Genomic DNA, 26,473 nt, shown 5'->3' with positions numbered 1-26,473 from the left:
AACAAATCTTATATTGAAATTTTTAAAATATATTTAATTTAATTTTAAATATAATTAAGTAATGAACTAATAATTTAAATACAGTTTAACCCGATCATAACGTCATCAGATATAGCGACAACCCTAATATAACGTCAAATTTTTATTGGTCCCACGATTTTACTATACTAGATAATGTTAAAAAGTCCACTTGTAATGACATAAAACCCTCATATTTGAAGCACTCTAAAATTTTATTTAACAAAAAAATACTACATGTTCAGTCCTAGGGTCATAGTTCACTTTTCTAGAACGACTGTGGGCGGTGCTCTTTCCACCTGACTTCAGTGGGGTGAAATTCGCCACTTTTAAACGACGTGATGATCGGTTATTATGTGCTCATTTTTAAATTACTTTATGCTAAATTGTTAAATATTCTATTATATTTAATATAACATATTATAACAAATAGTTTATAAAGAAATAATTGAATTATTTTTAATTGGCATATATTAATTTAACCTTTTGTTGCCTTTTGGTTCAACATTATTCTCAAAATCGGAAGTTCCGCCATTATTGAAACTTAAGACAAATAGAAATTTCTTATAAAATGTAATTTTTGAAATATTTAATTACATTAATGTAAATAAAGTTTATTTAAACATGTAGTTTGCATTTTTATACATACGATAATAAATTACTACTATCATAATAGGTACAGTATACTGTATTACCATTAAGAAATAATTTTACAGTAAAACATACGATGTAAAATTAGAATGGAGTTTATAATAGATTCTTAAACACTCTTGGTACGTTTTTATCAGACTGAAATTATGACCCCGCAAATAAGGACACACTGTTATAATGTCAAAAAATTGCCAGTCCCATAGATGACGTTATAAATGGGTTAAACTGTACTAGTAAAAAACTGCTACTTACCATAAATTAAATTTTAACAGTAAATTTTTAATGTATTTGAAATAAATACTTGTGCTTGTAATTTTTTTTTCTTGTAATGTATGCCAAATTATCTGCAATCTTTCAATATGTTAGAAATAGTTTTAATTTTTGTTTTATATTAATGGAACATTAAATTAATGCATAGCTTGGTGATTTTTCTGCATATTTCTTGACTGGCTGTTGTTTTGTTTTAAAATGTAATGACCAGTTTGAAAGCACTGAGATTTTGTTTTAAAATCAGTGCTTCCAAACTGGTCATTACATAGAAGTGACTGTTGCAGTTGCTAAAAAATACAATTATAAAGTACCATATTTTCCGGTGTATAAGACGACTTTATAACCCAGGAAAATCTTCTCAAAAGTCGGGGGTTGTCTTATACACTGGAAAGTACGGTAGTCCTAAATATTTTGAAATTTGAATTAAAAATATGATTACCAATTATTTTAAATTTTTATTTACTGATACTATTTTAAACTTTAGGTAGATATGGTAAATGAAGCCTTTAAAGCACAGAGAGAGTTTCTTGTTATAGCTTCTAAAGCTAAGCAACCACCTCAAAATGTCTTACTCAACTTATTAAATCCAACATGTAATAAAATTGAATATATTCAGGTATAAAATATTTATGTATATAATATTATGATATAGTATTAAATTTATTACAGTATTTAAAAATTAATATAATTCTAGGATTTTCGTCAGCGTAATCGAGCAAGCATTTTTTTCAATCACTTATCTGCTATCAGTGAATCAGTATCAGCTTTAGGATGGGTAACTGTTGTAAGTATAAAGTTGCCGATGCCGAATGTTTTATATTACATAAATATAAATTAACTTTTAATTTAATATTAAAAATTAAAAGTAGTTTAATTAGTTAATAAATACAGAATGTCAAGTATTTAAACAAATTTGCATATAGAAATTATTATATAAATAATTAAGTGATTTATTTTAATTACTTATTATTTGTGTAATTTCTACAAGCCAATTTGTTTAAATGCTTGACATATTTTGTATTTATTTTTCATTTAAACATGGCATTTTATTTATTTGAATATGGAGGTGGGATATTAGTCTTATAAGGTTTAATAAATATTTTCAGTTCTTGAAAGTTAAACAGTTCTTTTCATTAATGGTTCTTTTTAGGCGACAGATATTATAATTATTTATTTATTCTATAATGTAATCAAACTGGAAGTACAGATTATGGTATAGAAATAAGAAATTTGCATGTTATTCATTTAAATATATATATTGTATTTAGCTCTTCACTGTTCAGACAACACTCAGAAATGCACAGTAGTATCATTCAATTTACCATTTTTTTACTATCTATTCATTGAGAAATAAACATTAATTAATAAATTATTTTCAACAAATATCGGATAATATAGGAAAAACACAATACAATAAATTTTGTTATATGTATCAATACCTAGTTTAAAATTTTATTTGTTTTAGATAAATATGAATTTAAAAATATGTTGTAAATATGTTTCAGATTCATCTCTGAATGAGGTTGTGTATATGTTATATATATATATAATTATTTTGCAATTTAAATTAGTAAGGTTTAACAATTAAGATTCAGAATGGGACTTGAACCTATAACTTTTGCTTACCATGCAGATTCATTACTATATGGAGAGCAATCTGGATGATTGGACAAATGTTACTTTTCACTTCCAGATCTCTGAAACAATGTAGCACTAGTTATCCTTATTTTATTAATATAATTTACCAGTTCTCAAGTATCTATAAAAAATTTTTAATAGATGATAATTTTTTTAAGACTCCTACACCTGGACCTTTTGTGAAAGAGATGGCAGACGCCAGTCAGTTCTATACGAACAGAGTTCTAATGGATTACAAAGACAAGTAAGAAATTTCTCTGAAAATTGACATTTTGTTTTAATTTTCTAATTATTGAATAATTATTTGGTAAATCGTTGAAATAAGTGAGATTTATGTAAATCATTAAAAATACGTTGTGTTTAAATGTCCACAATAAATTATATATATAATAAAGTCTTATTGTTCTCATATTGTTATGATGATTTAACTGAAATATTTAAAAATTTACTTTTTTTTTACTTAACTAATTCTTTCAGAAAATTTTATAAGTTTCTCTCTTCATAAACAGATAGAAATATAAATATTGAATATACAAAAATTATACAGAAAATAATGGCTATATCATTTGAGTAAATTATTGGCAATAAAAGATCACACAATACATATCTGGTAGTGACATCTGTTGTCATTTCATATCACAGAGTAAGATGTAACTTACGTCAGCCATGTAATACTAATGTGATATGAGAAAATAATGAGCAAAGACATGATTGTATAGAATAATTTCATGCATTGTGTTGAATTTTTCATTAAGTATACATATTACTGAACATCAAAACAAAATAACATGAAACAAATAACCTTGATTCTTTTTAAGACAGAAATTTCTTTTTGTAACTCTGACCACAATTTTTATAAATTAAATTTTTCAAGAATAACAACTTGTAAGTAGGAACTTAAAGTTGATTAAAAGATCTGATTTGAACTTAAAACAGTTTGCTACATAAGTAGCTTTTAATTTTAAATTATTTTAAGTCTTCATTCTTATTAAGGAAAGTCTACAAACAAAAAATCTAAATTATAATGTAAAGTTTTTTTTTTACTTTAACAAATATCTGAAAGTTTGATATGGTTGAAATTTTTTGAAAATTTTAATTATAAAGTAACATATTCTATTTGTTTTAAATTATTCACTGTTTTTTTTTTATTTAAACTGCCATTTGATGTTTTGTTTTTCATTTTTTCTTGTACAGGTGTACTATCTATATGTTCAGTTTTCTAATCGCCTTTTAAAAATAATTTTCTCTTTGTTAAAGAATAAAATAACTTTTGGTTATTTCAATGTTTGAGAGAGTTTTTTTTTCCGTACTAAAGTGAAATATTGATGATTTTATGGAAAAGCTTTAACAAAATAAAAAAAAAAATACTTTTTTAATCATTTTTATATTCTATAATGAACTTACATAGTATTCTGAATGTTTCAATTGACTTTTATTTTTATTCTTCAGAGATAAAACTCATGTTGATTGGGCACGAGCATGGTTACAAGTTTTAAATGAATTGCAAGCATACATAAAAAAATTCTATACAACTGGCCTCACATGGAATCCAAATGTATGAATTTAAATCCTACTGTAATAATTTTTTTAGTAATAAAAATTTTGAATGTTTTATTGATGTTTTTTTTATTAATTTAACATATTTATGAATCTGAACACTAATTTTTGACTCTGTGGAGGACTTATCACACACACTACTGATGTCGTCGGAGTAATCACAGAAATGGGTGATTACGGGTTTGTTATAACAATGGTTTGCATTTCGGACAGTTTATCTGTCTCTCTCCAGTCATGCTTGTTACAATTTGGTGGGTTTACAGGAGTTTAAATAGTACATCCTGTAAACTCATCTAACAAGCACGGCTGAAGAGGGACAGATAAACTGTCCAAAACGCATACCATTGTCGTCATAAACCTGTGATTACTCCAATATCAATAGTGTGATAATTCTTTCATAGTCAAAACTTAGTGCTCATAGATTTTAATATAAGGACAAAAAGTAAATCACCAATTTAAAATATTTAATTGAAATTGTTTTAAATTATTTAAATTTAGGGATGTGATGCAAACAATCTTGGCTTGTCTGTTTCTACTGGTGCTCCTCCACCTCCACCTCCTCCACCTGCTGATTTCTTTGCCGATGTCTCAACTAATCAAGCAGATGATACAAGAGCAGCCCTTTTCCGTGAAATTAATAGGGGCGAAGATATTACCAAAGGTAATTAATAAATTTGATAATATATTAATATATATGATTAAAAGAGAACAATTTGATACATAGGCTTAAAGAAAGTGACTGCTGATCAGCAAACTCACAAAAACCCCAATTTGAAACTTCAACCCACTTCATACCGTCCTCCTCCAACAGCTCCTCGGCCTTTCAAACCAGTGAATTCTGCTCCATTGCAAATTAAGCCTCCAAGATTTGAGTTAGAAGGGAAAAAATGGTGTATTGTGAGTTAAAAAATAGAAAAACTGCTAATTTGTTTTAATTTCAAGCAAATTAAATATATATATATATATATATATATATATATATATATTTTAATATAAGTAAATTTATGTGAATTTACATTTATAATTTATTTTATTATAGGAACATCAGGTTGGTAATAAAGGACTTGTGATATCACAGACAGAGATGAATCAATCTGTTATTGTTTATAAATGCGAAGATTGTTTGGTTACAGTACAAGGAAAAATTAACTCTATTGTTTTAGGTAAATACATATAATTTCTATTAAATTCCTGCAGGATCAGATACTTATAAGAACTAGTTTTCATTACCCTGTGTGACTTTGTAAGTTTCTTCAGTTTGTCACATTTTAATCAGTCTTAAAAAAATTTTTTAACTTCAGATTTTACAATCATCTTACAATTATGAAAATTTTCAAAACCTTTAATGTATAAAACATCATCCTTTTTAAATGATTTTAATTTTTCCAATCTAATGAAATCAAAAAGAAATTGCATTAGTTTCTTTTATAATGCAATGGTAAATATAGTATTTTTTATTAAATATAAAAATAATAATATTTCATAGACATATTTATTGTTATTAAATAATGACTTTGTATTAATGTTTAAAAGAAAGTAATAGTAGAATAATGATCATATATGTGCAAATTACATAAATATATACTATATAAAAATGGTAATAAATGTGACTAATGTACCTGTTAATATTAAGAAGTAAGCATTAATTAATGTTTAAATTATATAAATTTTCAAACATTTTTGCTGTTAAAAAATAACTTAAGTCATTAATTCAGGTAATTATTTTTATGTTCTTCACTTAGACTTAAAAATATTTACTTAAAGAAGTAAGAATATTTCAGAAATAACTTGCTTGATGTTATTCCACGTTTGAATTAATGACATAATATTTGGAGAACTTTTGCACATCATCACATTGCATTTGTTCATAGCTCCAAAAGTGTTCAATTCTGAATGCACACAATGTGATGTGTGCATTCACCGAATAAAGCAGTTCTGTTGTTTGTTTGAATATTTAAAAGTCGAGTAGAATTTTATATTGTGTGTTGTTAATCAGTTAATCAGTATCCATTTCTTACAAGTGAACTAAAAATTTTTTTACATACCAATAATTATAATGATTCATTTACATTAGAATTACTTTGGAGTATGGATGATCCGAATTCTATTAAAATAACAAATTATTCCAATGAATTGTCATTATTGGATATATAAACCAAAATTGTGGGCACGAGATGACAAAATAAACACAATGTTAAAAGCTGTAATAGTGAATATTTAAGATTTCATTTTTTCTAACCTATTTTTGAATTCAGAACAAAAATGGAATATGGGCATCTGAATGAGAATAGTAAGAAAGCGAGAACATTTTTGCATCTATTGTAATTGTATCGTAAACTTTATCTTCCTAATTTGAAAGAATGAATCTCTTCATAAATGATTTTGATATGTATAAAATTTGATAGCATCAATTTATACAGTTATTTGAATGCTGCTGATTTTGGTTAGTAGAAAAAAACGCTTTAAATTATTTGAAACTTTTAGACAAAGCAAGAATATTTCATAAATGCTAATTATTTAATTAGCATTTAATGCTGCTTAAAAGCAATTTGCTTTTAAGTAGCAGTTCATTAAATAAATTAGTAAATGAATATAACGAAGAACTGAAAAAATTAGTTAGTTTTACATTTAAACTTAATAATAATATTATTATTCATTATTATATCCATTTTTTATTAACTTATTCTAAAACTTTGATGATAAAAATAATTTTTAATTTTCAGATAATTGCAAAAAGACAGCTTTAGTCTTTGATGATATTGTATCTGTGGTAGAAGTTATAAATTGCCAAAGTATACAAGCTCAGGTAAATGATTTTTCATAAAATATATTACATTAAAATATTTTAAAGATGTCTGTAGTCAAACCTTGTTAAGACATCCCTGTTTGTTCAACCATGAATTTGGCAGTTTAATGAGGTTGGTGTTCTTTTGGAAAAAGTTTACAACATAGATTTAGTTTTTCTCCATCGCAATTTCGTATATTACATAATTCATTCTAGTACAGTGAGTATGTTGTGAACTGAATAAGGTATACCAAGAAAATGATAAGACATTACCCAAAAAATTCATTTATTATTTCCAGTCAGAGGCAAAACTTAGAAATCACAGTGGTGTGATTGTAGTTTTTAAAGAAGAGAGACATTTGACAGGCCTTTTCATAATACATAAGAGTTTTTAGAGGTGATTCATAGAAAAAATGCTATGAACAAAAAAATAATAGGACTACTTATTGAGTGTGTACTGTTTGAGAACCATTGCTTAAGGTTGTTTTTGTCACAGAGCAGCATACTGGATGGCAGATGGCATACAAAATTTTACATGCATCTGCCATCCCACGACGGTGAAGCAATGTCACACGACTACCTTGAAATATAACTCACCTCATCTGCATGACATTAAAACTGCTTTGTGTTGATTTGACCAATCTAAATAACTCATCTTCCAATTCTTGATGCTTGGTAATTTTAAGATTCTGATTTACATTTTTTTGATTCTTTTAGCCAGTTTTTTTTATTGTTAATAATGTCTCTAATAGACCTGCAGCCAATCTTCATATCCCACAAAATAAATGATTGGCAATAAATTGCTGACTGTTCATCAGGTTATGTTTTTTGAACAGGGAAATCACTCTAGAGTTTGTATTGAATAAGTCTTCTTTCCCAGTATTTTTATACAAGGCACAACCATCTTCACAGCCAAAAATCACATGCAGACTGAGGTGATCAAAATTTAGAATGGGATTGACTAGACAAATTTGTAAATTGCAAAGCTCTTTGGAAGCTTTGAACATTCCAACATCAGATAGTACCCTTAATCAACTCTTTCCAAATGTGTGACAATAGGACTTTTAAATGAAAGAATGTTCCATAAGCACCTTCCAGACACTCAGACGATACTGGATTAAGTGATTGACAGGTTGTCGACAAGACTGTAATTAAGCAATTCATGTGTAGGAAGAGCTTCATTTCCTGCACATGTGGCGAATTATCAAAAGCAATATTAAACAAAGCCTAGTTCAGAAAACTCTGTGTAATCAGACTTTGTTGGTGACCTGCTGTTTCACCAGATCGTCGTTAATCTCCTGTGGTTATCCAGGATGTGGCTTGTAGTAGTAGTCTCTGGAGTAATATTGATGAAGGGTGGTTTATCGGGAATTTCCCATCTCAAAAACATAGATGAGTCGATGTTCTATATTATTTTTGGTGGTCAGTAAGAGTAGCAATATAAAGGGTCATCTTAATTAATGAAGTTTGAACTAAATTGGCTGACAACTTAACCAAGTTAACTTGTCAGCCAACTACTCAGATCTAGGATCAAAATGAGGAGGACTGCAACTTCAGAAATTTTTTCATAGCCAGTCCAAATATGTTAGACCCCCCCCCATCCCTTGACATTCATTCCAAAATCATGATAGGTATGATTAAAAAAGGCCCTCCTACTGCCCACAGAGTGGAAAGTGCAAAAAATGAAAAATAAACAAAGGTTTTTTTTGGGTTAAAGGATATAAGTTAGTTGCTGGCATTACATAACATTTTTGTAAGGTATATTTTGGAATTAATTTTATTTTTTTTTACATGACTAAGAGGAGTTTAAGTAATTTCAGTAAATAAACATACACTGAACAGACTTAAAAAGAATGAATGTGTGATTATTATAAATAATAATAAAATCATGTATGTAGTGAGTAAGGAATATTAAAAAAATGTAAAATACATTCATAAATGCTATTCGTTATGATTTTATTTTTTAAATATGTATGAATGTGTGTATTGGTTGTCACTCTAGACCCGTGTTTCCCAACTTTTTGGGATTAGCAACACATTTTGAATTTAACAAGATTCGAAGGGACACCAAATCTATAAAAAAGCTTAAAATAAATTAAAATTCATTTTAAAAAATGATGATAATACAGAAGTTAAACTCAAGACAAAAACTTAATTTTACAAATATACTATTTGAAGTGATGCATAAAGTGAGTATTGTTCTTTAACCTGGGTAAGCTGGCATATACACAGATGCATGAAACTTTTGTGACAGAAGTATGCAGATATTGCAAATTTTGCAATAGTTGGCATTTTAGTGAATACCACCACTTCCATTCAGTCGGCCGGCAATTAAAAAAAATGAAAGATAAATGAAAGTTTAAAGAGCGCTTATTCAAAATTTAAAAAAATATTTTTTATTTCTGTGACACACTTGAAACACACAGGTTGGGAAACACTGCTCTAGATGCATGTCAATGACGACACCGAATACAGTTATTGGTATATCACATCACATGCTACTGATTGATTTATATTAACATTTTATTTACATAATTTTGCATTCAACTCCTTTTTTATTTTGAATAGTCAATGGGAAAAGTGCCAACAGTTGCTATTGATAAAACCGATGGCGTTTTGATATATTTGAGTCCCAAGTCTCTCGATGCAGAAATTGTTACTTCCAAGTCATCAGAAGTGAACGTTTCTATTCCACTAGGAAATGGAGATTTCGTAAGTATCTCTGACAGTACTTTTAAAAAGTAAGACAAGGAGACAAAGGATTAATTAAGTGAATTTTCTGTAATGCTGATTTTCTGTGGTTCAGACCGTTGTCTGTTATAAACTATTGAACTTTTTATTAACTTTCTTTTTTCTCTTTGTAATTTAGGCAGAGCATCCTCTTCCCGAGCAATACAAGTCTACTTGGACCGGCAAAGGAATGAAAACAGTAGTCGTCGAGTCGAAATGAATAGATTCGATCGTTTCTGCCTTTCCGGAATTAATTTTTTGCCTGTAAATTCATGCAAATCTATCTGTGCCACCATTATGCAATCCCTCGAATCGATTACGTTCACGTATTTAAATTTTGACTAAGAAGCCTCTACAGAATCAGAAATATCAAATTAATAATGATTAGAAACCGTCGGCGACGGCAGGGTTAGATTACCGTCGTCCTTATTTTGGGAAACATAGAGACGATCAGTACGTAGCCTCTGAGAGGTTGATGAGACATGTTGATAATAGCTTTTCGTGAGAGTGCTCGAAATTTACGACACCAAAAAATCTTTACTCTTCTACTGAAAACCAAACAGTTGGTTTCGGTCTGTGGTGCTGTACTGTATGGTTAATTCATAATAAATTTTATTAAGCAAATGTATTTTGTTTTGTTGCAATAAATGATTTATAGTAGTCAGCATGAAAGTGTGTAGTGTCTCCCCGTATCCACTAGATATAAACAAGATCAAACTAAAAATTGTATATAGTCTGTGCCGCAAATAGTTTGCATTTGGCATTTACATTGATTTTTAGAAGTGTACAACAATAATAAAGTGAAAAAAAATATCTTTTTCACTTTAACATCTGCTTGATGAAAAGTTATGGTTTGCTTTTTATAAAAATAAATGGGCAGAGGACAAAATATTAGAACCCATTATCTTTGAGATTCATTTTTATTAAAATTTTTTCAGGTTTACTCAACTCATATTTACTATGGTTAACAAATAAGGCACTATTAAGTAAATACAAATAAATTTTCTAGAGAAATGCAATTTCCCATCACAATTGATGTTAAGTTTAGCTTCTTAAAGCTAAAAAGAAGTAATACATGAAACAGCAGAACAGACCAAAGTTTCTAGATGTAAGAAAAGTAACCCATTTAATGGTATCTCAATAAATATTCTTGAAAATGCCCTCCATTCTGAAACAAGAAATGTATTTAGGTGCAGTTATTTGTACAAGCATTTTGTAGGTTTAAATTCATAAGATGTGGGACCCGGTGGAGTAGAATGAAAAAGGTAAGAGCAGGCCCACGTAACACAGAAATGTTTGTAAATTGCTTTTGGTCCTTATGTTACAATATGACAGAGCACTAAATTTTGGCTCTGTGAGGACTTATCACACACTATTGACGTAATTCGGAGTGAAATGTTTTATGGGCACTTTGTCCTAGATATGTACAGCAAACAGCCCTCTTAGTGTCATAAGATAGAAACAGTTAAATATAGAAAACAAAAGTAAATAGTTTGATAATAGTGGACTTTAGATTTTTTTATTTCTTCCATTTGTTCAATTTCAGTGAAACATCTGGAAAAACAAGGTAAATTCAATTATAGTTGATATGCATTAATGTCTACTTTTCTAATTGATCTTTTTAGTATTAACCACTCAGCAGTGAAGGACTTATAATACACTTTTTATGTAATAGCAAGATAAAAATTTTATATTGTTTCTATAGATAAAAAGTAATGCAAGAATTTTACTTGGTATATTCAATATTCCTATTAGTTTAATAAAATTTACAAAATTACCTTTTATTTTAGTGAAAATGATCATGTACCTGTCTGTCATTTAAGAAATAAGTGCACTCAAGTCAATTTTAGGGTAATTACTCTCTACTGTACTAATTCCAGAAATTTCGTAATGGTAATTGTCAGCTCAATAGTGGGCCTATAGACTATTCTATCCTATTGTTTTGCTTTACACCAGTATTGGCAAGTAAGATAAAAATATTCATTACGGTGAAAGTTAAGTACTGTACTCACGAAAATATTTTGAATTAAATGTAAAATTTTCAGTACATTGTAGATTGCAATGAAAGACTGTCTACTTATTAAAATAAGCACTAATTTTTAAGTTAATGCCCCGTTCTCACAAATTAAATATTTCTAATAATCTGAGGAATTATAAATATTTAATATTTGTTAGAAGGTTTAACCAAGTGTAACATTGCAAATATCAATGAGGAAGTTAATGAACTTTTATCAACTTCTAACTTCCTATCAGCTGACACACCTTCCTGAGGTCATTCCTGTTTAAAATATTAGATTAGACGATTGTTAGGAACTGCATCAAGATGACCAAATTTGGTCAGAAACCAATGTTTTTGACAAAAGGAAAGGTATAAAAGGAGAGTGCGCCTGAATTCCTCTAAAGGATTCCTCTTTCCAAGGCTCCTAAAGGCTCTCTCAGAAAGCTTACCGCCTTGAGCACTTTGAAGGTGAATGAGGATAAGTTCACCCGACCCTAAGGAATTTAATTTACTGGTAATTTCGTAAATATTAACAAAAATGATCACATACCTGTCATTTTTAAGAAAGTGAAATTTTAGTGCAGTAGAGAGTAATTATCCTAAAATTGACTTCAGAGTGCTGGTTCCAGTAATTTTTTAATGTGAGCTGATGTTAGGGAAAGGTTGCAGGATGATTTATAAGGATTATATTTCCAATCAGGTTAACAATTAAAAGAAGACCCGAACCCTTGTCATGATGATGATTGAGCCTAATCAACTTTTTAACGGGTACCTCCTCACGTGCAAACTGATTGTAACTCTCTCCCTCTCCAACTTTGTGAAATTAGCAGGTGCAATTTTGGTGATTAGTTTATTTTCTTGCTTAATTATCACTTTTAAATAAATCTTTTCATTGTTATCTAATACTATATCTGAGATTTGTTCCCATATTGCCTATCAACTTCCTCCTCCATTCTCTTAAAGTCCCCAATTCCAAGTCCATTACTCGCAACCTAGACATGAACAAAAACTCAGTAGATCACGTGACAAACTGATCGTGTGGGATAACTATCATACGACCCTCACAAAATTATTAAAATTCTATGCCTTTACAATTGTACTATACTGTACTAGAACTGGAATTAATATTTTTACTTAGATATTTATAGGGAAAGAATAAAAAGATTCAATTTCAGATAATTTACTGTATTCCAAATCTAAGTAGAGTAATCACTTTCTGATGATGGGTTATCATCCTGGGAGTTAGAGGCCACAGGTTTGGCATCTGAGGTAAGAATACTGTTATAGAATGCTGTTTTCTTCTTATAGATTCTCTCAAAAATATCAGTTTCTTTTTGGCTTTTCCAAAGGTGTAGGGCTCCATAACATGTAGTGCATTGCATAGGTTAGACTGGCAATTTTCAACTGATAACCTTCAAAAATTTTTGTGACAAATTTTCAAAAGCAGCCCAAAGAACAATAAATGTACATGTCAAAAATAATCAATTTAAAGAGGTTTTATTTATTATAACAATGAAAAACTCGTAAACATGTAAATGTGTACATAATGTAAATTCATACACGTTTCGTAAGCATATATTCGTACGCAAAATTATGTGCGCTTAACACTAGGTTATTTCATTTAAAATGAAATTTTCTTTAAATCAAAAGTATATCAATAATTGTATATGTAATCTAAAAAATAGCATGACATTGGGCAAGTGTCTAAAGGCAATTATCATGCCACTTTTAAATGCAAATTAAGACATAACATTATCGGTAATTGCTTTCCTTATGGAAATGATTAAATAAAATAGCAGCATGTTACGACAATAGTTAAATAAAACAGTATTGGTGTTCCTTAATTCACAAAAAAATATAGACAAAAAAAATTAGGTTAAATGGCAAATAATATGGTGATAGAATGTTTACAAACAAGTTTCAATCTACAGAAATTTAGGTTCAAGTGTGCCATGAGATTAACCCAGTGTTTTTCAACCTTTATTGACTGTCAAACCTGTTTTATGATATTTCTTAGTAACTGATGCACCTTTTGGTTTATAGATTAACATCCCAGCTTTTTTTCTTCACCTTGTCAACAGGTGCTGAGTTGTCATTGTGTAGTGTATCCTGGCTTACTGCATTCTACATAGTGAAACATGGATCATTTCAGCATACTCTTTTTCAGTCTCTGCAATTTCCTGGTTTAAATTTGTTGTGAATAAGTTGCAAAGTTCTTTTCACATACAGCATGAATCACTTCAACACTTAGAGAATGGGCAACGTGTGCAAGAAAATACATTGTGTAGCTATGGTTCAGTCCACCACATGCAACAGACTTAAGAATGATCCTTTTATGAGTAACTACATGAAACTCCTTATCAATATATACTTAAGAAAGCTACACACTATTTGATTCCTGTAGTTGGTCCTTCCATGTAATGTTAAAAACAAAAGGAAAATTTTGTTTTTGTTTGTGGCACAGTTACATATGTGTGGACTTTGTAGACACTGTGGATTTGTGGGGATGTTGAATTTTATTGTCTTTTCTCTAAACTTTGGGAAATTTATATTTAATATTATTTATATACTTTCGTGTGAACTAGTTCCCATTACAATTTTTATAAAATGAAATATGAAAGTCCAAAAATTTCTTTCAAAGTGACAATTGTTTGCTTTAACAAAGAAACCTATGATGTTGCTGCCTACAGACCAATCTGCCACTAAAAGCAATAAATTAACTTCTCATTCTGTTATTTCCAAAATGGAAGTAGTATTATACATCCTCATACATTTTATTTTTTTCAAATGTAGTAATATTTTTATATAGTTTAATGTAGTAATAGTTAAACAGTACCTATTTAAATAATAGTCCTTTTAACATACAACAGTATGTAAAGCAAGAGAATCAAGAAATTTGGTAAGTTCAAAAGTTCAACTTACCAAATTTCTCGATTCTCTTGCTTTACTTTCATTTTCATTTCTATATCAATCCATTTTGTTCTTAAACAATATTTAAGAAAAATTTCCAAAAATCTAATGAAAACATAAAATGAGTTGATTCAATCAATATATGAATTTGATTCAATAACCCTGTGTATTCTCCACAAAGACACTAGTGCCATACAGTTTTAGCTTATCAAACTGCAGCTACAGAATTAGCTACTGTAACACAAAATGGACTCATATTTCAGAATGAAAGCTTGACTAAATAAGGTAAATACATTTCCTTTCTCAAAAATGAATACCTTATAAAAGTATATTCTTTGGAACTTAGCATAAAATTGCTATTGAGAACAAAATCATACAGGAACTCTCCTCTTGCTGTAAATTATAGAAAATAAAAATTACTTTTTCCAATGGATATGCATTTCAGGCTTTATGCCCCTCTTCAGTCCTTATATAATTTTACTGATGTACATAATAAAATAAGAAATTACAGAATGTATTTAACATATGCATAACTCACAAAAATTTCAAAAAGAATTACCTAAAAATATAATTTTTAGGTAATTCTTTTTGAATAACTAATTATTAAAAAGTGGAGTAGAACAAGTAAAACTGAAATAAATTAAAAAATAAGAAAATAAACAAACATAATCAAATATTGATAGGGTAAGTATACCTGTAAAAACAGTATTAAAATGTAAAAAAATTGACTAATAAAAGGTAGTAAAAATATAAAACCCTTAAAACCAATACACCTTGTTTTTAACCAGTTTTTAAAGGCTTTCATCTTATAACACATCAGAAAGTCTGATATGTTATGCCCTTTTAATTCACTGTACAGTATTTTTAGAAAGGATTGGGTGGTTTTAAATTCTGTATTATTAAAACAAAAATCAACAAGAAGTATTATATTTACACAAAGATGAGCATTGTAATTTACAACAGTAACCATTTCAATGTTCTTAAACGTGAAGTTTTCTTGTTTGAAGGATAGAATGTCTTTATACAGGGAAAAAGATCTTTCTACGTCAACTGAGACTAAGGAGGCATGTTTCATTTTTACTCTGAATTCTAGTTCAGTGCAATCCAAAATATTTTTCAAACGGGATTTTTTGATAAACTAGATCTGAGTTTGTCTGTGGCAAAACTGTCCAGTACATAAAGCACCTGACTTACAACATTCCACTGATCCCGCATTTCAGTTCTACGTCTTTCCAGTTCGTTGATTTTATCTACCAATAACTTGTACGAATGCATGGAGTGCAGCTCTGTGGTCACTACTGGATCGGCGACCAGTTTCTTGACACTGTCGACGGCTGCAGAATTGCCAAGAGGAAGTTTGTTGATAAACACATTGAGAAAAATCAAAGTTCTTGCAGTAGAATACCACACTGTTTATTCAAGACCCCAAATGGGTGATTACTGAAATTGGTGATAATGGCAGCTCAATTAGGTCTTGGTACAAGTGGTCTGGACTAGGGCACTTAAGAACCATTTTCAAAATGAAGTTGTCGGGTCTTACTACATTCTACACAAATACGTTCACATACTCGGTGTAGAGCATGGGAAAGACAAGTTACATGCTTTAGGTTGTTGTAGATGCACTTCCAATTTGAGAATGCTGACAACATGTAAGATGTTTGATCTGTAACAACAAGCCAAATCTTTTCATACTGGACACATTTGGCCACAACTTGATGCAAACATCATTGAAAGCTTGGAACACTGTAGTTGAGTTTGTATTTTGAATGTTGATTGTACATAGCATTCGGTCAGAGGTGCAACAAGAATGTTCAGCATGCACAGTTTTGTGGAATCAGTTGTTTCATCCAGTATGAACACTGCAGGATTGTCTCAATGTCCAGGATTTTAGATGTGGTTTGATTAGAAAAAACTGTGTGAAACCAGTTTATAAGTGTTCTCTTGTCGGGGACAAGCTTTTCTGTATATTTCTGGAAATGACTTAAAGACTGGATCGTTTACCTTTATATAAAGGTATATTCGCCTACAGAAGAGCAGGTGTTAAATCTGCATAAAATGTATTATTTGCCTTCTGAGATTCTTCTCCTATTTGAAATGTGCTCCTGTAAATGTCTGCTCAAAATTCCTTTTCTGTTTGCCTTCTCTGTTCTTTTCCAAGCTCATGTGTGAGATGATTTTCATTTCTTGGAGTTTCACATCAACTGAAATCACATAATTGCAAATGGAACAGCAAAGAACTTTTCTGTCCATGCATACACCTTCATCTTTAAACTTATTTGCTAAAATGTTCAGTTTAGATGCGGACAATTTTGCAATTTTCTAATGTGACTGAACAAAGGAAATTGGAATTGTTGCACTTACAAGTCAGGGTAAGGCAACATCAATACAGAATTTTCTGGATTGTTCTTTTCTTAGAAAAGAAAATGTGTTGCAATTTTTCAGTGAATCTGTTTACATTCTTAGAACAACCCTAAGGTTTAGTTGTTTAGTCCAGAAAATTCTCCTCTTCTCTCAACAAAAGAGAGTAAGCTAATTATTGTTTTTTTTCCTCCTCCTCAAGTGAATGAATAAACACCACCAAAAAAGAGTTAATTAGCGTGGTTGCGGCTGAAGTTTTCATCTCTAAAAGCAAAGCACTGAGTCTGAACTTCAAGCCCTACTATCTTGTAAGCGGCACTCAACATTCACGTTTTAGAGATGAAAACTTTGGCCGCAACCTTGTTATTGTCAACATATTCTTTGAAAATGTAAAAAAGGGGAAAGCTGGATACAAAATATATCATTTGGGTGCATTTGAGTGCTAAACAATTTGGCAATGAATGAGCCTACTGCACTAAAACCGACATCGTTTCTTTTTTACACTCTGCCCCTTTCAAAAACAAAGTGGATGCGGCACACAAAAATCCGGACACTAGTAATTATTCTATCTGTCTGACCTATGTAATATTATTTTGATTATATAAACTATAAACTAAATTATTATTTAACAATACATCTATTTTACTATTAATTAGTTCTTTGATTTAAAAAAAATTTTGATTTTGTTGTTCAATTTTGATTTTTTGATTTTGTTGTTGATTTTGTATTATTATTATAGGGTGTTAATATTTTTTGTTTTCAAAAATTAGCAGGAATAATCTAGTTTTCTATAAATTATTTGTGTTTTAGGCATTGGTTGTTTTATAGTGTGATTATATAGCTATTTGTCAATAGTTTTGTTGGATAGCTGTTTAATTGAAAGAAATTGTATATGTATATATATATATACCATATATTTCAATATCTTGTACAGTAAATAATTAATTTTTTTGTTTATACACACACGTATATATTCAATAGGTGTGCTGGAATAGTAATTTGAGGACCTTTCTGACATCACATGGTTTAACAAATGATAATTTTATCACTTTCAAAAAATATCTTTGAACTGTGGTATCTATAAAGTTCGTAGTTAATTTCATGTTATAAACAACAATTGATTTGTTTTCGATAGCAATTTTATGCTAAGTTCAAATAACATACAACTAATTGATTGCTTGCTGTTCTCTCAAGTACTATGAACTTACCTTATTTTTCCAGATTACAAACTATCATCATCAAAAGTTTTCAACTATTTCTAGGCTATTTGTTAAAATCCACCATTCAAATAATTTAACAATTCATACTTTCCTTTGCATATTTCACAGCCCAAAAAAAAAAAAAGATTTTTATCATCAATAATTAATAATTTTCTATATTAAACAAATACTGCATAAGTATTATTATTTTGTTGTTATAGTCTTAAAAGGATAATGGTAACAAATTGCATGCTTCTATTCTATTTGTTATTAGTATAGAAAAGTTAAAGTTGTATTGTGATTAGGGATTGCAATCCAGCACAGATGTATTTTTGGTGCAATAAAGTGTTATCTATCTATCTATATCTATCCAGCAATTTATGGTTTTTTTTTTAAAAGAAATAAGTATTAAAAAAAAAGTTTTAAGAAACTTTTATTATTTAGACTGGTCACTATAAATCAGTAAAACTTCTTACACGTTTAGGTAGTAAACTTAACTTTGGTTCGGTTTAACACTTGAGATAGAGATAATTAACTTTAAATGTTTAGTTAAAGATTACATTATAATTATAATCTAAGTTAAATAATAGCAAAGGTAATTCTACTAATTAATTTATATTAATATATTATAATAATGTAAGGACAGATAATCAGTGGGCTATCAGTCTTAGCAGTTTTCTTATATAGGCTCTACATATCAGTCTGTAGTTATTTATAACTAATTTAATTATTCGTGTTAGTAAAGTAGTGAGTAAGTAATTAGTAGCAGTCTAGTAGTTATTACCATCACAATCATGAATCACATAACATTCATATCATCATATATCTAAGATACTGATACTCATTAATTTAATTAACTATTTGACTAACTAAGTAGTCTCAGTTTCTCACTAATTTTCACAATAAAATTGCCTTGCCTAGCCCACTAACCACTTATAGAATAAAAGTTAGAGTTTTTAACTTAATAGAATTAGAGTAGAAGTTATAAAATATTAGTCTTGTATTTTAAAGGATTAAATAAAATTAAATCACTTTATTCAAGAATTACTTCTGTTATTTTTTTGACTTTTCTGGAAGTAGGATCTCAAGAAAAATGGTATTGATGGTGTTGTCTCCCAACCTACTTCTTAATGAACTGTATATATATCCTGCTGCAGAGAAGGCCCTTTCTGCCTCTACATTAGTTGGTTTCGGGGTCATCAAATAATCATAAATCATTCCGTCATGTGATTCATTGACGTCACAACTGACTGTAAATTAGAATTATGCACCAGGACTAGGAGAAGAGTTACTTATTTTATTTAGCGCGAAGACACTTTATTTAGCAAGAGTGGAAAGTCAACTGGCAATTATATCAGCAGAGGCAAAAGGGCAGGCAGTGCAGTGTAGAGAGGGGGTGTAGCATGTGCCGCATTGAACGGCAACATCACTCTCGCTGCCGAGCGATAGCACACGTAGCAAAGCGGCAACGCCGACAACGTAGACTTTTGCACCATTATTTAGAAAGTTAATCGAGTATTTGCGGATCCACAACGCTGGATCCAACTGGATTGCAATCCCTAATTGTGATATTAAGAAAAACACTACTAAATCTATTTTTTGTTATACCAATATTCAATCTTCTAATATCTACTACTACTATTACTACCACTCTGAAGTTGTTACATAGAAAGTTGGTATATTTCTATATACCAACTTTCTATATATAATAACTTCATATTACTTTCAATAATCATGCAATGATTATTGAAAGTATTAAAATACAGTGAACATAGACAAGTTTTCAATATACTGTATTTAACAAAATCATATAATTTAATAAAAAGTTCGATAAAAAATATTAGTAGAATAAATTAGCTTATGTGATGAACTTAAATTTTTCATTAAAATGTGTATAGAAGAATATTAGTTAATTCAATTGGTGATAAAAAGAAAAAGTTACTCATTTGTTTAAAGACAGAATTTAATACATTATTCAAATATTAAATATGCTTATATACAGTATAATTCAATTTGTTTGTATTTTCATATACTGATCATAACATAATGCTATCTAGAATTGAATTTCTGAAAATATACTCTTCACTTCTGTATTACTTCCTGCTTCAGGAATCATTTCTGTCACAAGCTGGAAATATTAAAAATGTTTTATTTTCAATTATCTGTGAAGTTTGTTTTATAAGACTATTAATTAAACCTGTTTTGCTTCTGCTCTTCCTACATCTCCTCGCAGTGTCACTAATGCAGTCAATTGATCGACAGAAATATCAGGATACCTCTTAATTAGACCCTGTATGAAAAACATAGTGATACAACAATGCCAAGTGAAGTTAAATTTCATTTGATCAAACCTACTGATATTTCCAAAGACAGAAGACTTGCATCTTTTAGTTTTAATACTTCAGCCAAAAGGGGCAAGGCATCAAATGGAGAATCCCTCTAAATAGAAAAATTACATTACATTGAAATAATTCTTAAACCATATATTTGTGTAATCTTTTCTTATTTCTACTTATACTTTATTTGCTAACAAGTTAATTTCAATTAAGTAAATGTACTTTTATTAAATTTAAAAATTTCACTCTTTCTCTTTTACAGTAAAAAAAAAAATAATTGTTCAGAAAAATACTATGATTGATGCCAAAAGCAGTCAGGCAGAGACCAATCACTTTGCAACACAATAATTTTAATATGTAGAGGCCTATTTCACTTTAAGGTTTTCAATAGTTATTATCCATAACTTATAATATTTTTGTAAGGAACTGAGTCCGAACCTTATTTTTTATTTTATTATTATTTCCGTTTTATTATCTTTTGTTTGGGGTTTATGTTTATTTAGGACGAAGGTTCCCCACCACTCTCTTGTTAGTAATGAAAAATGAAGATAAAACAACTCACGGAGAAATAAGCACCGTAGGAAAAATCTTGTGCACTTGCGCTGCCCGGCGGAAGTAACACTCCGCAGAAAAAAAAATGGAGGGGGGAGTCCCCACAATCACTAGTAGAGAAATACTTGATAAACCGTCTTAAACATCCCAGAAAATTATGATAAATATTTTGTAAACGGTTTATAAGCTTTGTCGGAAACTTAAAGCTGCCAGAAAAGAAAGTTAATGTTAGCAACTAAGTATGTAAATAAGGGGAGTAACCCAGCTCAAGTGTGACGTCACCTCACAATATAAAACCCGTACGTTAACCGAAGAAGGAGAGGTGAGTTCCAAACCGGTGAGTTCCAAACCGAGGTGATTTCCAAATCGAGGCGACTGTGAGAGCGAGGTTAATTCGAAAGCGAAGTATTTTCTGATAGAAGTCCAGATTGATAATTGGACGATCCAAGGTGTTAAAGAGGAGTTCGATTGACAATTTGACGATATCGAAAGGATTGAGGAAATAGTTTCTTCGTATAGTGAGGTGACGGATAGACGTTTAATTAGTAAGAGATTTTGTTCATAGTTGCTAAGTATTTGATTTGTCGAATTTCAAAGGGGAATTACTATTAAGTTAAGCTAAGTTTATTGTCAGGTTGACTTGTTGATTTTCGTTAATAAATTTTGTTTGGAATTATTGATATTTGTACGTAGTACGTTCTAGTTGCTAATTAAATATATTTGAACTTTTGATTTGACTTGATATTTATCGTTGTTATTACTAATTTTTCGGTGCACGCTTAAAAGCCCAGGCCTGGCAAACTAATCTCGAATCCGCGTAAAGTACCCATTAGGTTAACGGAAGTTTTACCGACCGTAATTATAGTCGGTTTCCTAAGATACTAAAAAAAGTAGTACTTTACATTTTGATTACTATGTAAAAACAAAGCTGAAAAGGTAAGTTATAAGCTGTGTAGTAAGGCATTTAATTCAATAATAATCAGGGTTTTTTTTAGAAAATAAATCATTGCATAATAATCCTAATGTATAAAAAAAATAAAGAATTTTAGTATAATGAATAAATCTAGCTTTTTTGCATTAGTTTTTTTATGATTTAGCAAATGTAATTGCTTAAGAACATGAGAACTAATAAATTTTGTTCTCAACTTATATACACACTTCTCTGTGAACAAATTCTGTCAAAACAATTATAAAAAGTGAAAAACTTTAGAAGAGAAAGCTGATATTGATAGAGGAAATAATAATTTCTCAGTCATTTGATGTCAATTTTTAGAGGTTATTTCAAATTATTTGTAGCCCAATAACTGCAAAATGTGATTAGGACAATTCAACTGTATTTTGTTCCCATGCAACTTATAAACGATATAAAATCTCCATTGCATATCAATAATCATACACAACCATTTGCAAATAGACAGTTCAATGACAATATCTGATGTTAGACAACTTTGACACTTTCTCATGAGCATAGATTTTTCTTTGAAGAAAGTTTGCAGCAAAGGTGGTGAGATGTGATTGATGATGTTGATTGCCTACCAGACTGAAAATCACGATCACGATCCGTGATTTTCAGTCAATTTATTCTAAAATTTAAAAATTAAGCATTTCCATAAATCTTTTATATTTATTATATAAATGTAAATTATTAAAATAGAAATTTTTAAATTAAAAAAGAACAATTCAAACCAATTACATTAAAAAAATGATTATTATTTTCCAAATTTTACATACAAAACAGTTACCTTAATGGGAGATGACGATAATCTTGAAAATAAACTTTTTAACTTTCCACCTTCTATAATAATCTTTTCAGCTGTTTCTTTTCTTTCTTCATAATTTTTTAATGAAATTTTCCTATTTAGAATAATTATCTATTTAATTTTAGTTAAAAGTGTAATATAATACAGTAGAACCTCGATTATCCGGATTGTTCAAAATAAACAAAAATTGTACGAATTTGCTGATCTGCACTTGGCGAATTGCGACACTGTTTATGTACTGTACATGTCTTTCACTGTCAATTATTATTTTTTTCGATTATCCAGATTACCTTCATCCCCAATTAGTCTGGATAATAGAGGTTCTACTGTATATAAACAATGATGATTATCTGCACAAAGTTATGATGATTTTTAAACACATGCAACTCATAGAAAAACTAATTTGAAAGTGGATAAGGATTTTACTTGTCAATTTTAACTTGAATTTACAAATTCAGCAACTAGCTTATTCTTGGTGACTTTAGACCAAGGAAATCTTTAGGAAGCACAAAAAATTCTTTACACATCAAACCATTGGAGACACACAACAGGAGAAAACCAAAGGAAAGAGGCATTTTGTGCATGTCAATTCATGCTTTTATTGATATTAGCTTTAAAAGCTCAGATATGAACATCTAATAAGTTTTCATAATTCTCCTTTGAGAGTTGTTATATATAGAGAAAAACTTATAATCAATAGTTGATTGGTTAAGTACAACAGTTGGTTTCTAAATAACATAATCTGACTAACCACTCATTAAAAAGTGACTGAAAAGTTCATCTTTGGCTGCACAAAGTCTTTTTTGATGGTTAGGATAACAATTATCACATCATGTATCTTTACAGACTAAATTCATTGCTTTTATTTAGTAAATTTTGTGAAGTAAAAGTCAAACCTCAGTTTTCAAACATATTTCATTCCTAAAAGCTATTCTAAAACCGAAACAAAGCCTTTTTTTTTTTTTTTTTTAAGCTGTATTTAATTCATAAAAATGCAATAAAATTAAATAACAAAAATTTATTAATATATTAAACTTCAGCATATTTAAACACAAATTCTTGGATGCCATTTATATTACATAAATGTCAATTAACACTATTTTTATTAATTAATTTGATTTAGATTCAACTGTAGCACATTGCATGAAGTCATTAAATGTCACAACATGAATCATCAATGATATTGAAAAATTTAAATAACAATCTCAGTGCCACTAACTTCTGAATCAGTAGACCTGTTGTTGATTGGTCAGTCTGTTGACTTTCTTTAACATAAATGGCCAAGTCCCTATACTGTACTTCCTGTCTCTCTGTAATCTGTGGCTGGCTCTTGCAGAGTTGCTTGTTTGGCAAACAAATTATCTTATAGCAACTAGTACAATTATAAGTTTGAAATTCTGTTTCTGAATCTGATTGTTTGAAAAGTGAGGCATTAAAAAACAGGGGTTTGACTGTATATGTTTAAAATAGCTGCAAAATCATTTTAAACAGGCTACATTTATGTACAACAGCATTATCTTCCATCATTTTGCTAATGAAAGTTGAATTAAACATAAAAAAATGAAGCAAAATGGTAATGATGTTAAACTAATTACAATGTGAAAAGCCATTTTATATGAAAGTAGTAATAATAAGACTTACTTATTCATACACAGTTTAAGTTTGAAGACATGCAAAAATTTTTTTCACTATTATTTCTAAACAAAACAGAATTTTAAACTCTTATTAATGTCCTAACCATTACAATCCATCAGATTTCTCAATGAAAAATTCTATCATATTAAGAAATTCATACTAAAGCAATCAATTCTCAAACCAGTTGTCATTGGTCTTACCATTACAAATCTTACCATTACTCACATTAAAATTAGTTCTATTAAATTTTTTCCAATTCTGTTTTATTACAATATTCTCTCAAAGTGAGTCGACTGTATTCTTGTTCCTTCCACAATAAAATTTTTGTTACAAACTTTTGAGTTTGCTTCCAAAAGAGACACAGTGGAACCTCGCTATACGTCTGTTTTAGAATACGTCCTGTTTGGACGAAACAAATTTTGCTCAGTATACGACTTTATTCAATTATAAGTGTCATCTATGAACAAGTACCACTATCGGTGTACTAGACCAGACTAGACGTTCGCAGTCCCACAGTTTATAACTTTGTTAAATTTCTTCTGATTTTAACTTGTAAGTAAAATTTTATTTTTATTAATCATGAATTGCAAAAAGTCAAATGAAAAGCAACAGAAAACTAAAAAAATGACTAGAATCACAATGGAACTGAAAAAAGAGATTGTTGAGAAATATGAAGGTGGCATGGGTGTTCGAGATTTAACTGTTGCATACCGTATTCCGAGAACGACGATATCGACAATCGTGAAAACATAAAGACATTATTAAATCCCCTAACGTTGTGAAAGGGGTTTAATCAATTCCTAAACAGATTATTAGTATTAAGGAGAGTTTGATTTGATTTAATGATTTAAATAATATAATACAATATACTGTAATAACTTTAATAAAAAATAAATTTTATTATAGATTTTTAATGAGCTCAACAGTGTTTAAATTATTTTACCCCATTAATATATCATATCAAGAGGGTTTTTTTTTTACATGAGAACAGATTAATCATTTTTACATTACTTCTTATGGGAAAGGTTGGTTTGGTATACGTCCTATTCGGTACAAGTCCAAACATCAGGAACGGATTAAGATCATATGCTGAGGTTCCACTGTATATTATTTGCTTTTTTTTTTACATGCTTTAGACAATAGTTGGGACATACCAGATTCAAACCATCAGCTTTTTCTCAAAGAAGTTTCCATTTGAGTTACAGTAAAGTAAAAAAAATATGAGCACAAAAACAATTGTTATAATAGTTTCCATGTCATATTAAAAGTGACAGTTAGTTATTTCAAGAATGTATTCTTTATTATCAAATTAATTAATTTTTAAAAATAATATATATTTAAGTTAAAGACACATAATAATGAACTTACCTGCTTAATATTGCTATTATATAATTTTTTGCCACACGAATCTGAAGTGCCGTCATTAGATAGTCCAAATTGCGGGACATCAGATGAGTATAGTCAAGGCAATAATCTTCTAAGGTTGCACTTATAGTATCCACAGTAATACTTCCTGTCATTAACCTATTTTAATTTTTCCAGTTTATACAAAAATGTTATTTTCTAATATAACAATTTTTAATTTCTATATAACAAAATTCATAAAACATTTTAAACAAATCTTACCATTTTTTAGTCACAAGATCATTGAATTCATGATCCAAATCTAAAAATAATTCTTCTAGAAGGAAGTCTAATCTGAATGTAGAAATTATAAGCTCAAATTATTACAGTATGTTATCTGATTTTAATGTTTTGTTATTCAAGTCCGCATTAAATTTCTTTAAATAAGGTATCACAAATTTGAATTAGTTGTATAATTATAAAACTTACATTGACTAAAATTCCATATGCAACACAAAGTAAATTATTTTCAGAATTTTTATAAATTTTTATTTTAATGCATCTTGATTTATTACTATTATTATTAAAATTATGAATGGCTTCATTCAAATTTAAAATAATCATCTGGCTATAGGCATTCAAAATATTTACTTGTTCCTTTTTGATATGTTTTACAAAATTCAAAAGATTATAAAAATGTTAAAGTTTTGCATCAAAAAACTATTTTTGTC

The 26,473-nt window shown here is 29.1% G+C and overlaps 2 protein-coding genes across 5 annotated transcripts in view; one reads left to right on the top strand and one right to left on the bottom strand.

Annotated features, from left to right (window-relative positions):
* capt (adenylyl cyclase-associated protein 1) overlaps positions 1–10,277 on the top strand; it is a 55,007-nt gene extending 44,730 nt beyond the window's left edge. For all 3 annotated transcript variants that reach the window (XM_067267301.1, XM_067267307.1, XM_067267298.1), the window contains exons 4-13: positions 1,424–1,555; positions 1,634–1,723; positions 2,736–2,821; positions 4,027–4,132; positions 4,633–4,795; positions 4,859–5,031; positions 5,174–5,297; positions 6,858–6,940; positions 9,488–9,631; positions 9,789–10,277. In XM_067267301.1, the coding sequence (XP_067123402.1) occupies positions 1,424–1,555; positions 1,634–1,723; positions 2,736–2,821; positions 4,027–4,132; positions 4,633–4,795; positions 4,859–5,031; positions 5,174–5,297; positions 6,858–6,940; positions 9,488–9,631; positions 9,789–9,869 (1,182 nt within the window). In that variant the 3' untranslated portion in view covers positions 9,870–10,277. The remainder of the gene's footprint in view (positions 1–1,423; positions 1,556–1,633; positions 1,724–2,735; positions 2,822–4,026; positions 4,133–4,632; positions 4,796–4,858; positions 5,032–5,173; positions 5,298–6,857; positions 6,941–9,487; positions 9,632–9,788) is intronic.
* Positions 10,278–20,060: 9,783 nt separating this feature from the next.
* Positions 20,061–26,473, bottom strand: part of Sec6 (Exocyst complex component Sec6) — a 66,724-nt gene continuing 60,311 nt past the window's right edge. For both annotated transcript variants that reach the window (XM_067267278.1, XM_067267286.1), the window contains exons 16-21: positions 26,025–26,096; positions 25,767–25,922; positions 22,746–22,857; positions 20,471–20,554; positions 20,313–20,405; positions 20,061–20,243 (exon numbers count right to left, since the gene is read on the bottom strand). In XM_067267278.1, coding sequence (XP_067123379.1) covers positions 20,169–20,243; positions 20,313–20,405; positions 20,471–20,554; positions 22,746–22,857; positions 25,767–25,922; positions 26,025–26,096 — 592 coding nt within the window. In that variant the 3' untranslated portion in view covers positions 20,061–20,168. The remainder of the gene's footprint in view (positions 20,244–20,312; positions 20,406–20,470; positions 20,555–22,745; positions 22,858–25,766; positions 25,923–26,024; positions 26,097–26,473) is intronic.

Source organism: Centruroides vittatus, unplaced genomic scaffold (genome assembly GCF_030686945.1).
Source record: "Centruroides vittatus isolate TY-2023 unplaced genomic scaffold, ASM3068694v2 contig_1057, whole genome shotgun sequence".
Taxonomy (NCBI): domain Eukaryota; kingdom Metazoa; phylum Arthropoda; class Arachnida; order Scorpiones; family Buthidae; genus Centruroides; species Centruroides vittatus.
The sequence above is the reverse complement of the archived record's forward strand: the minus strand, read 5'-3'. Positions and strand labels throughout refer to the sequence as shown.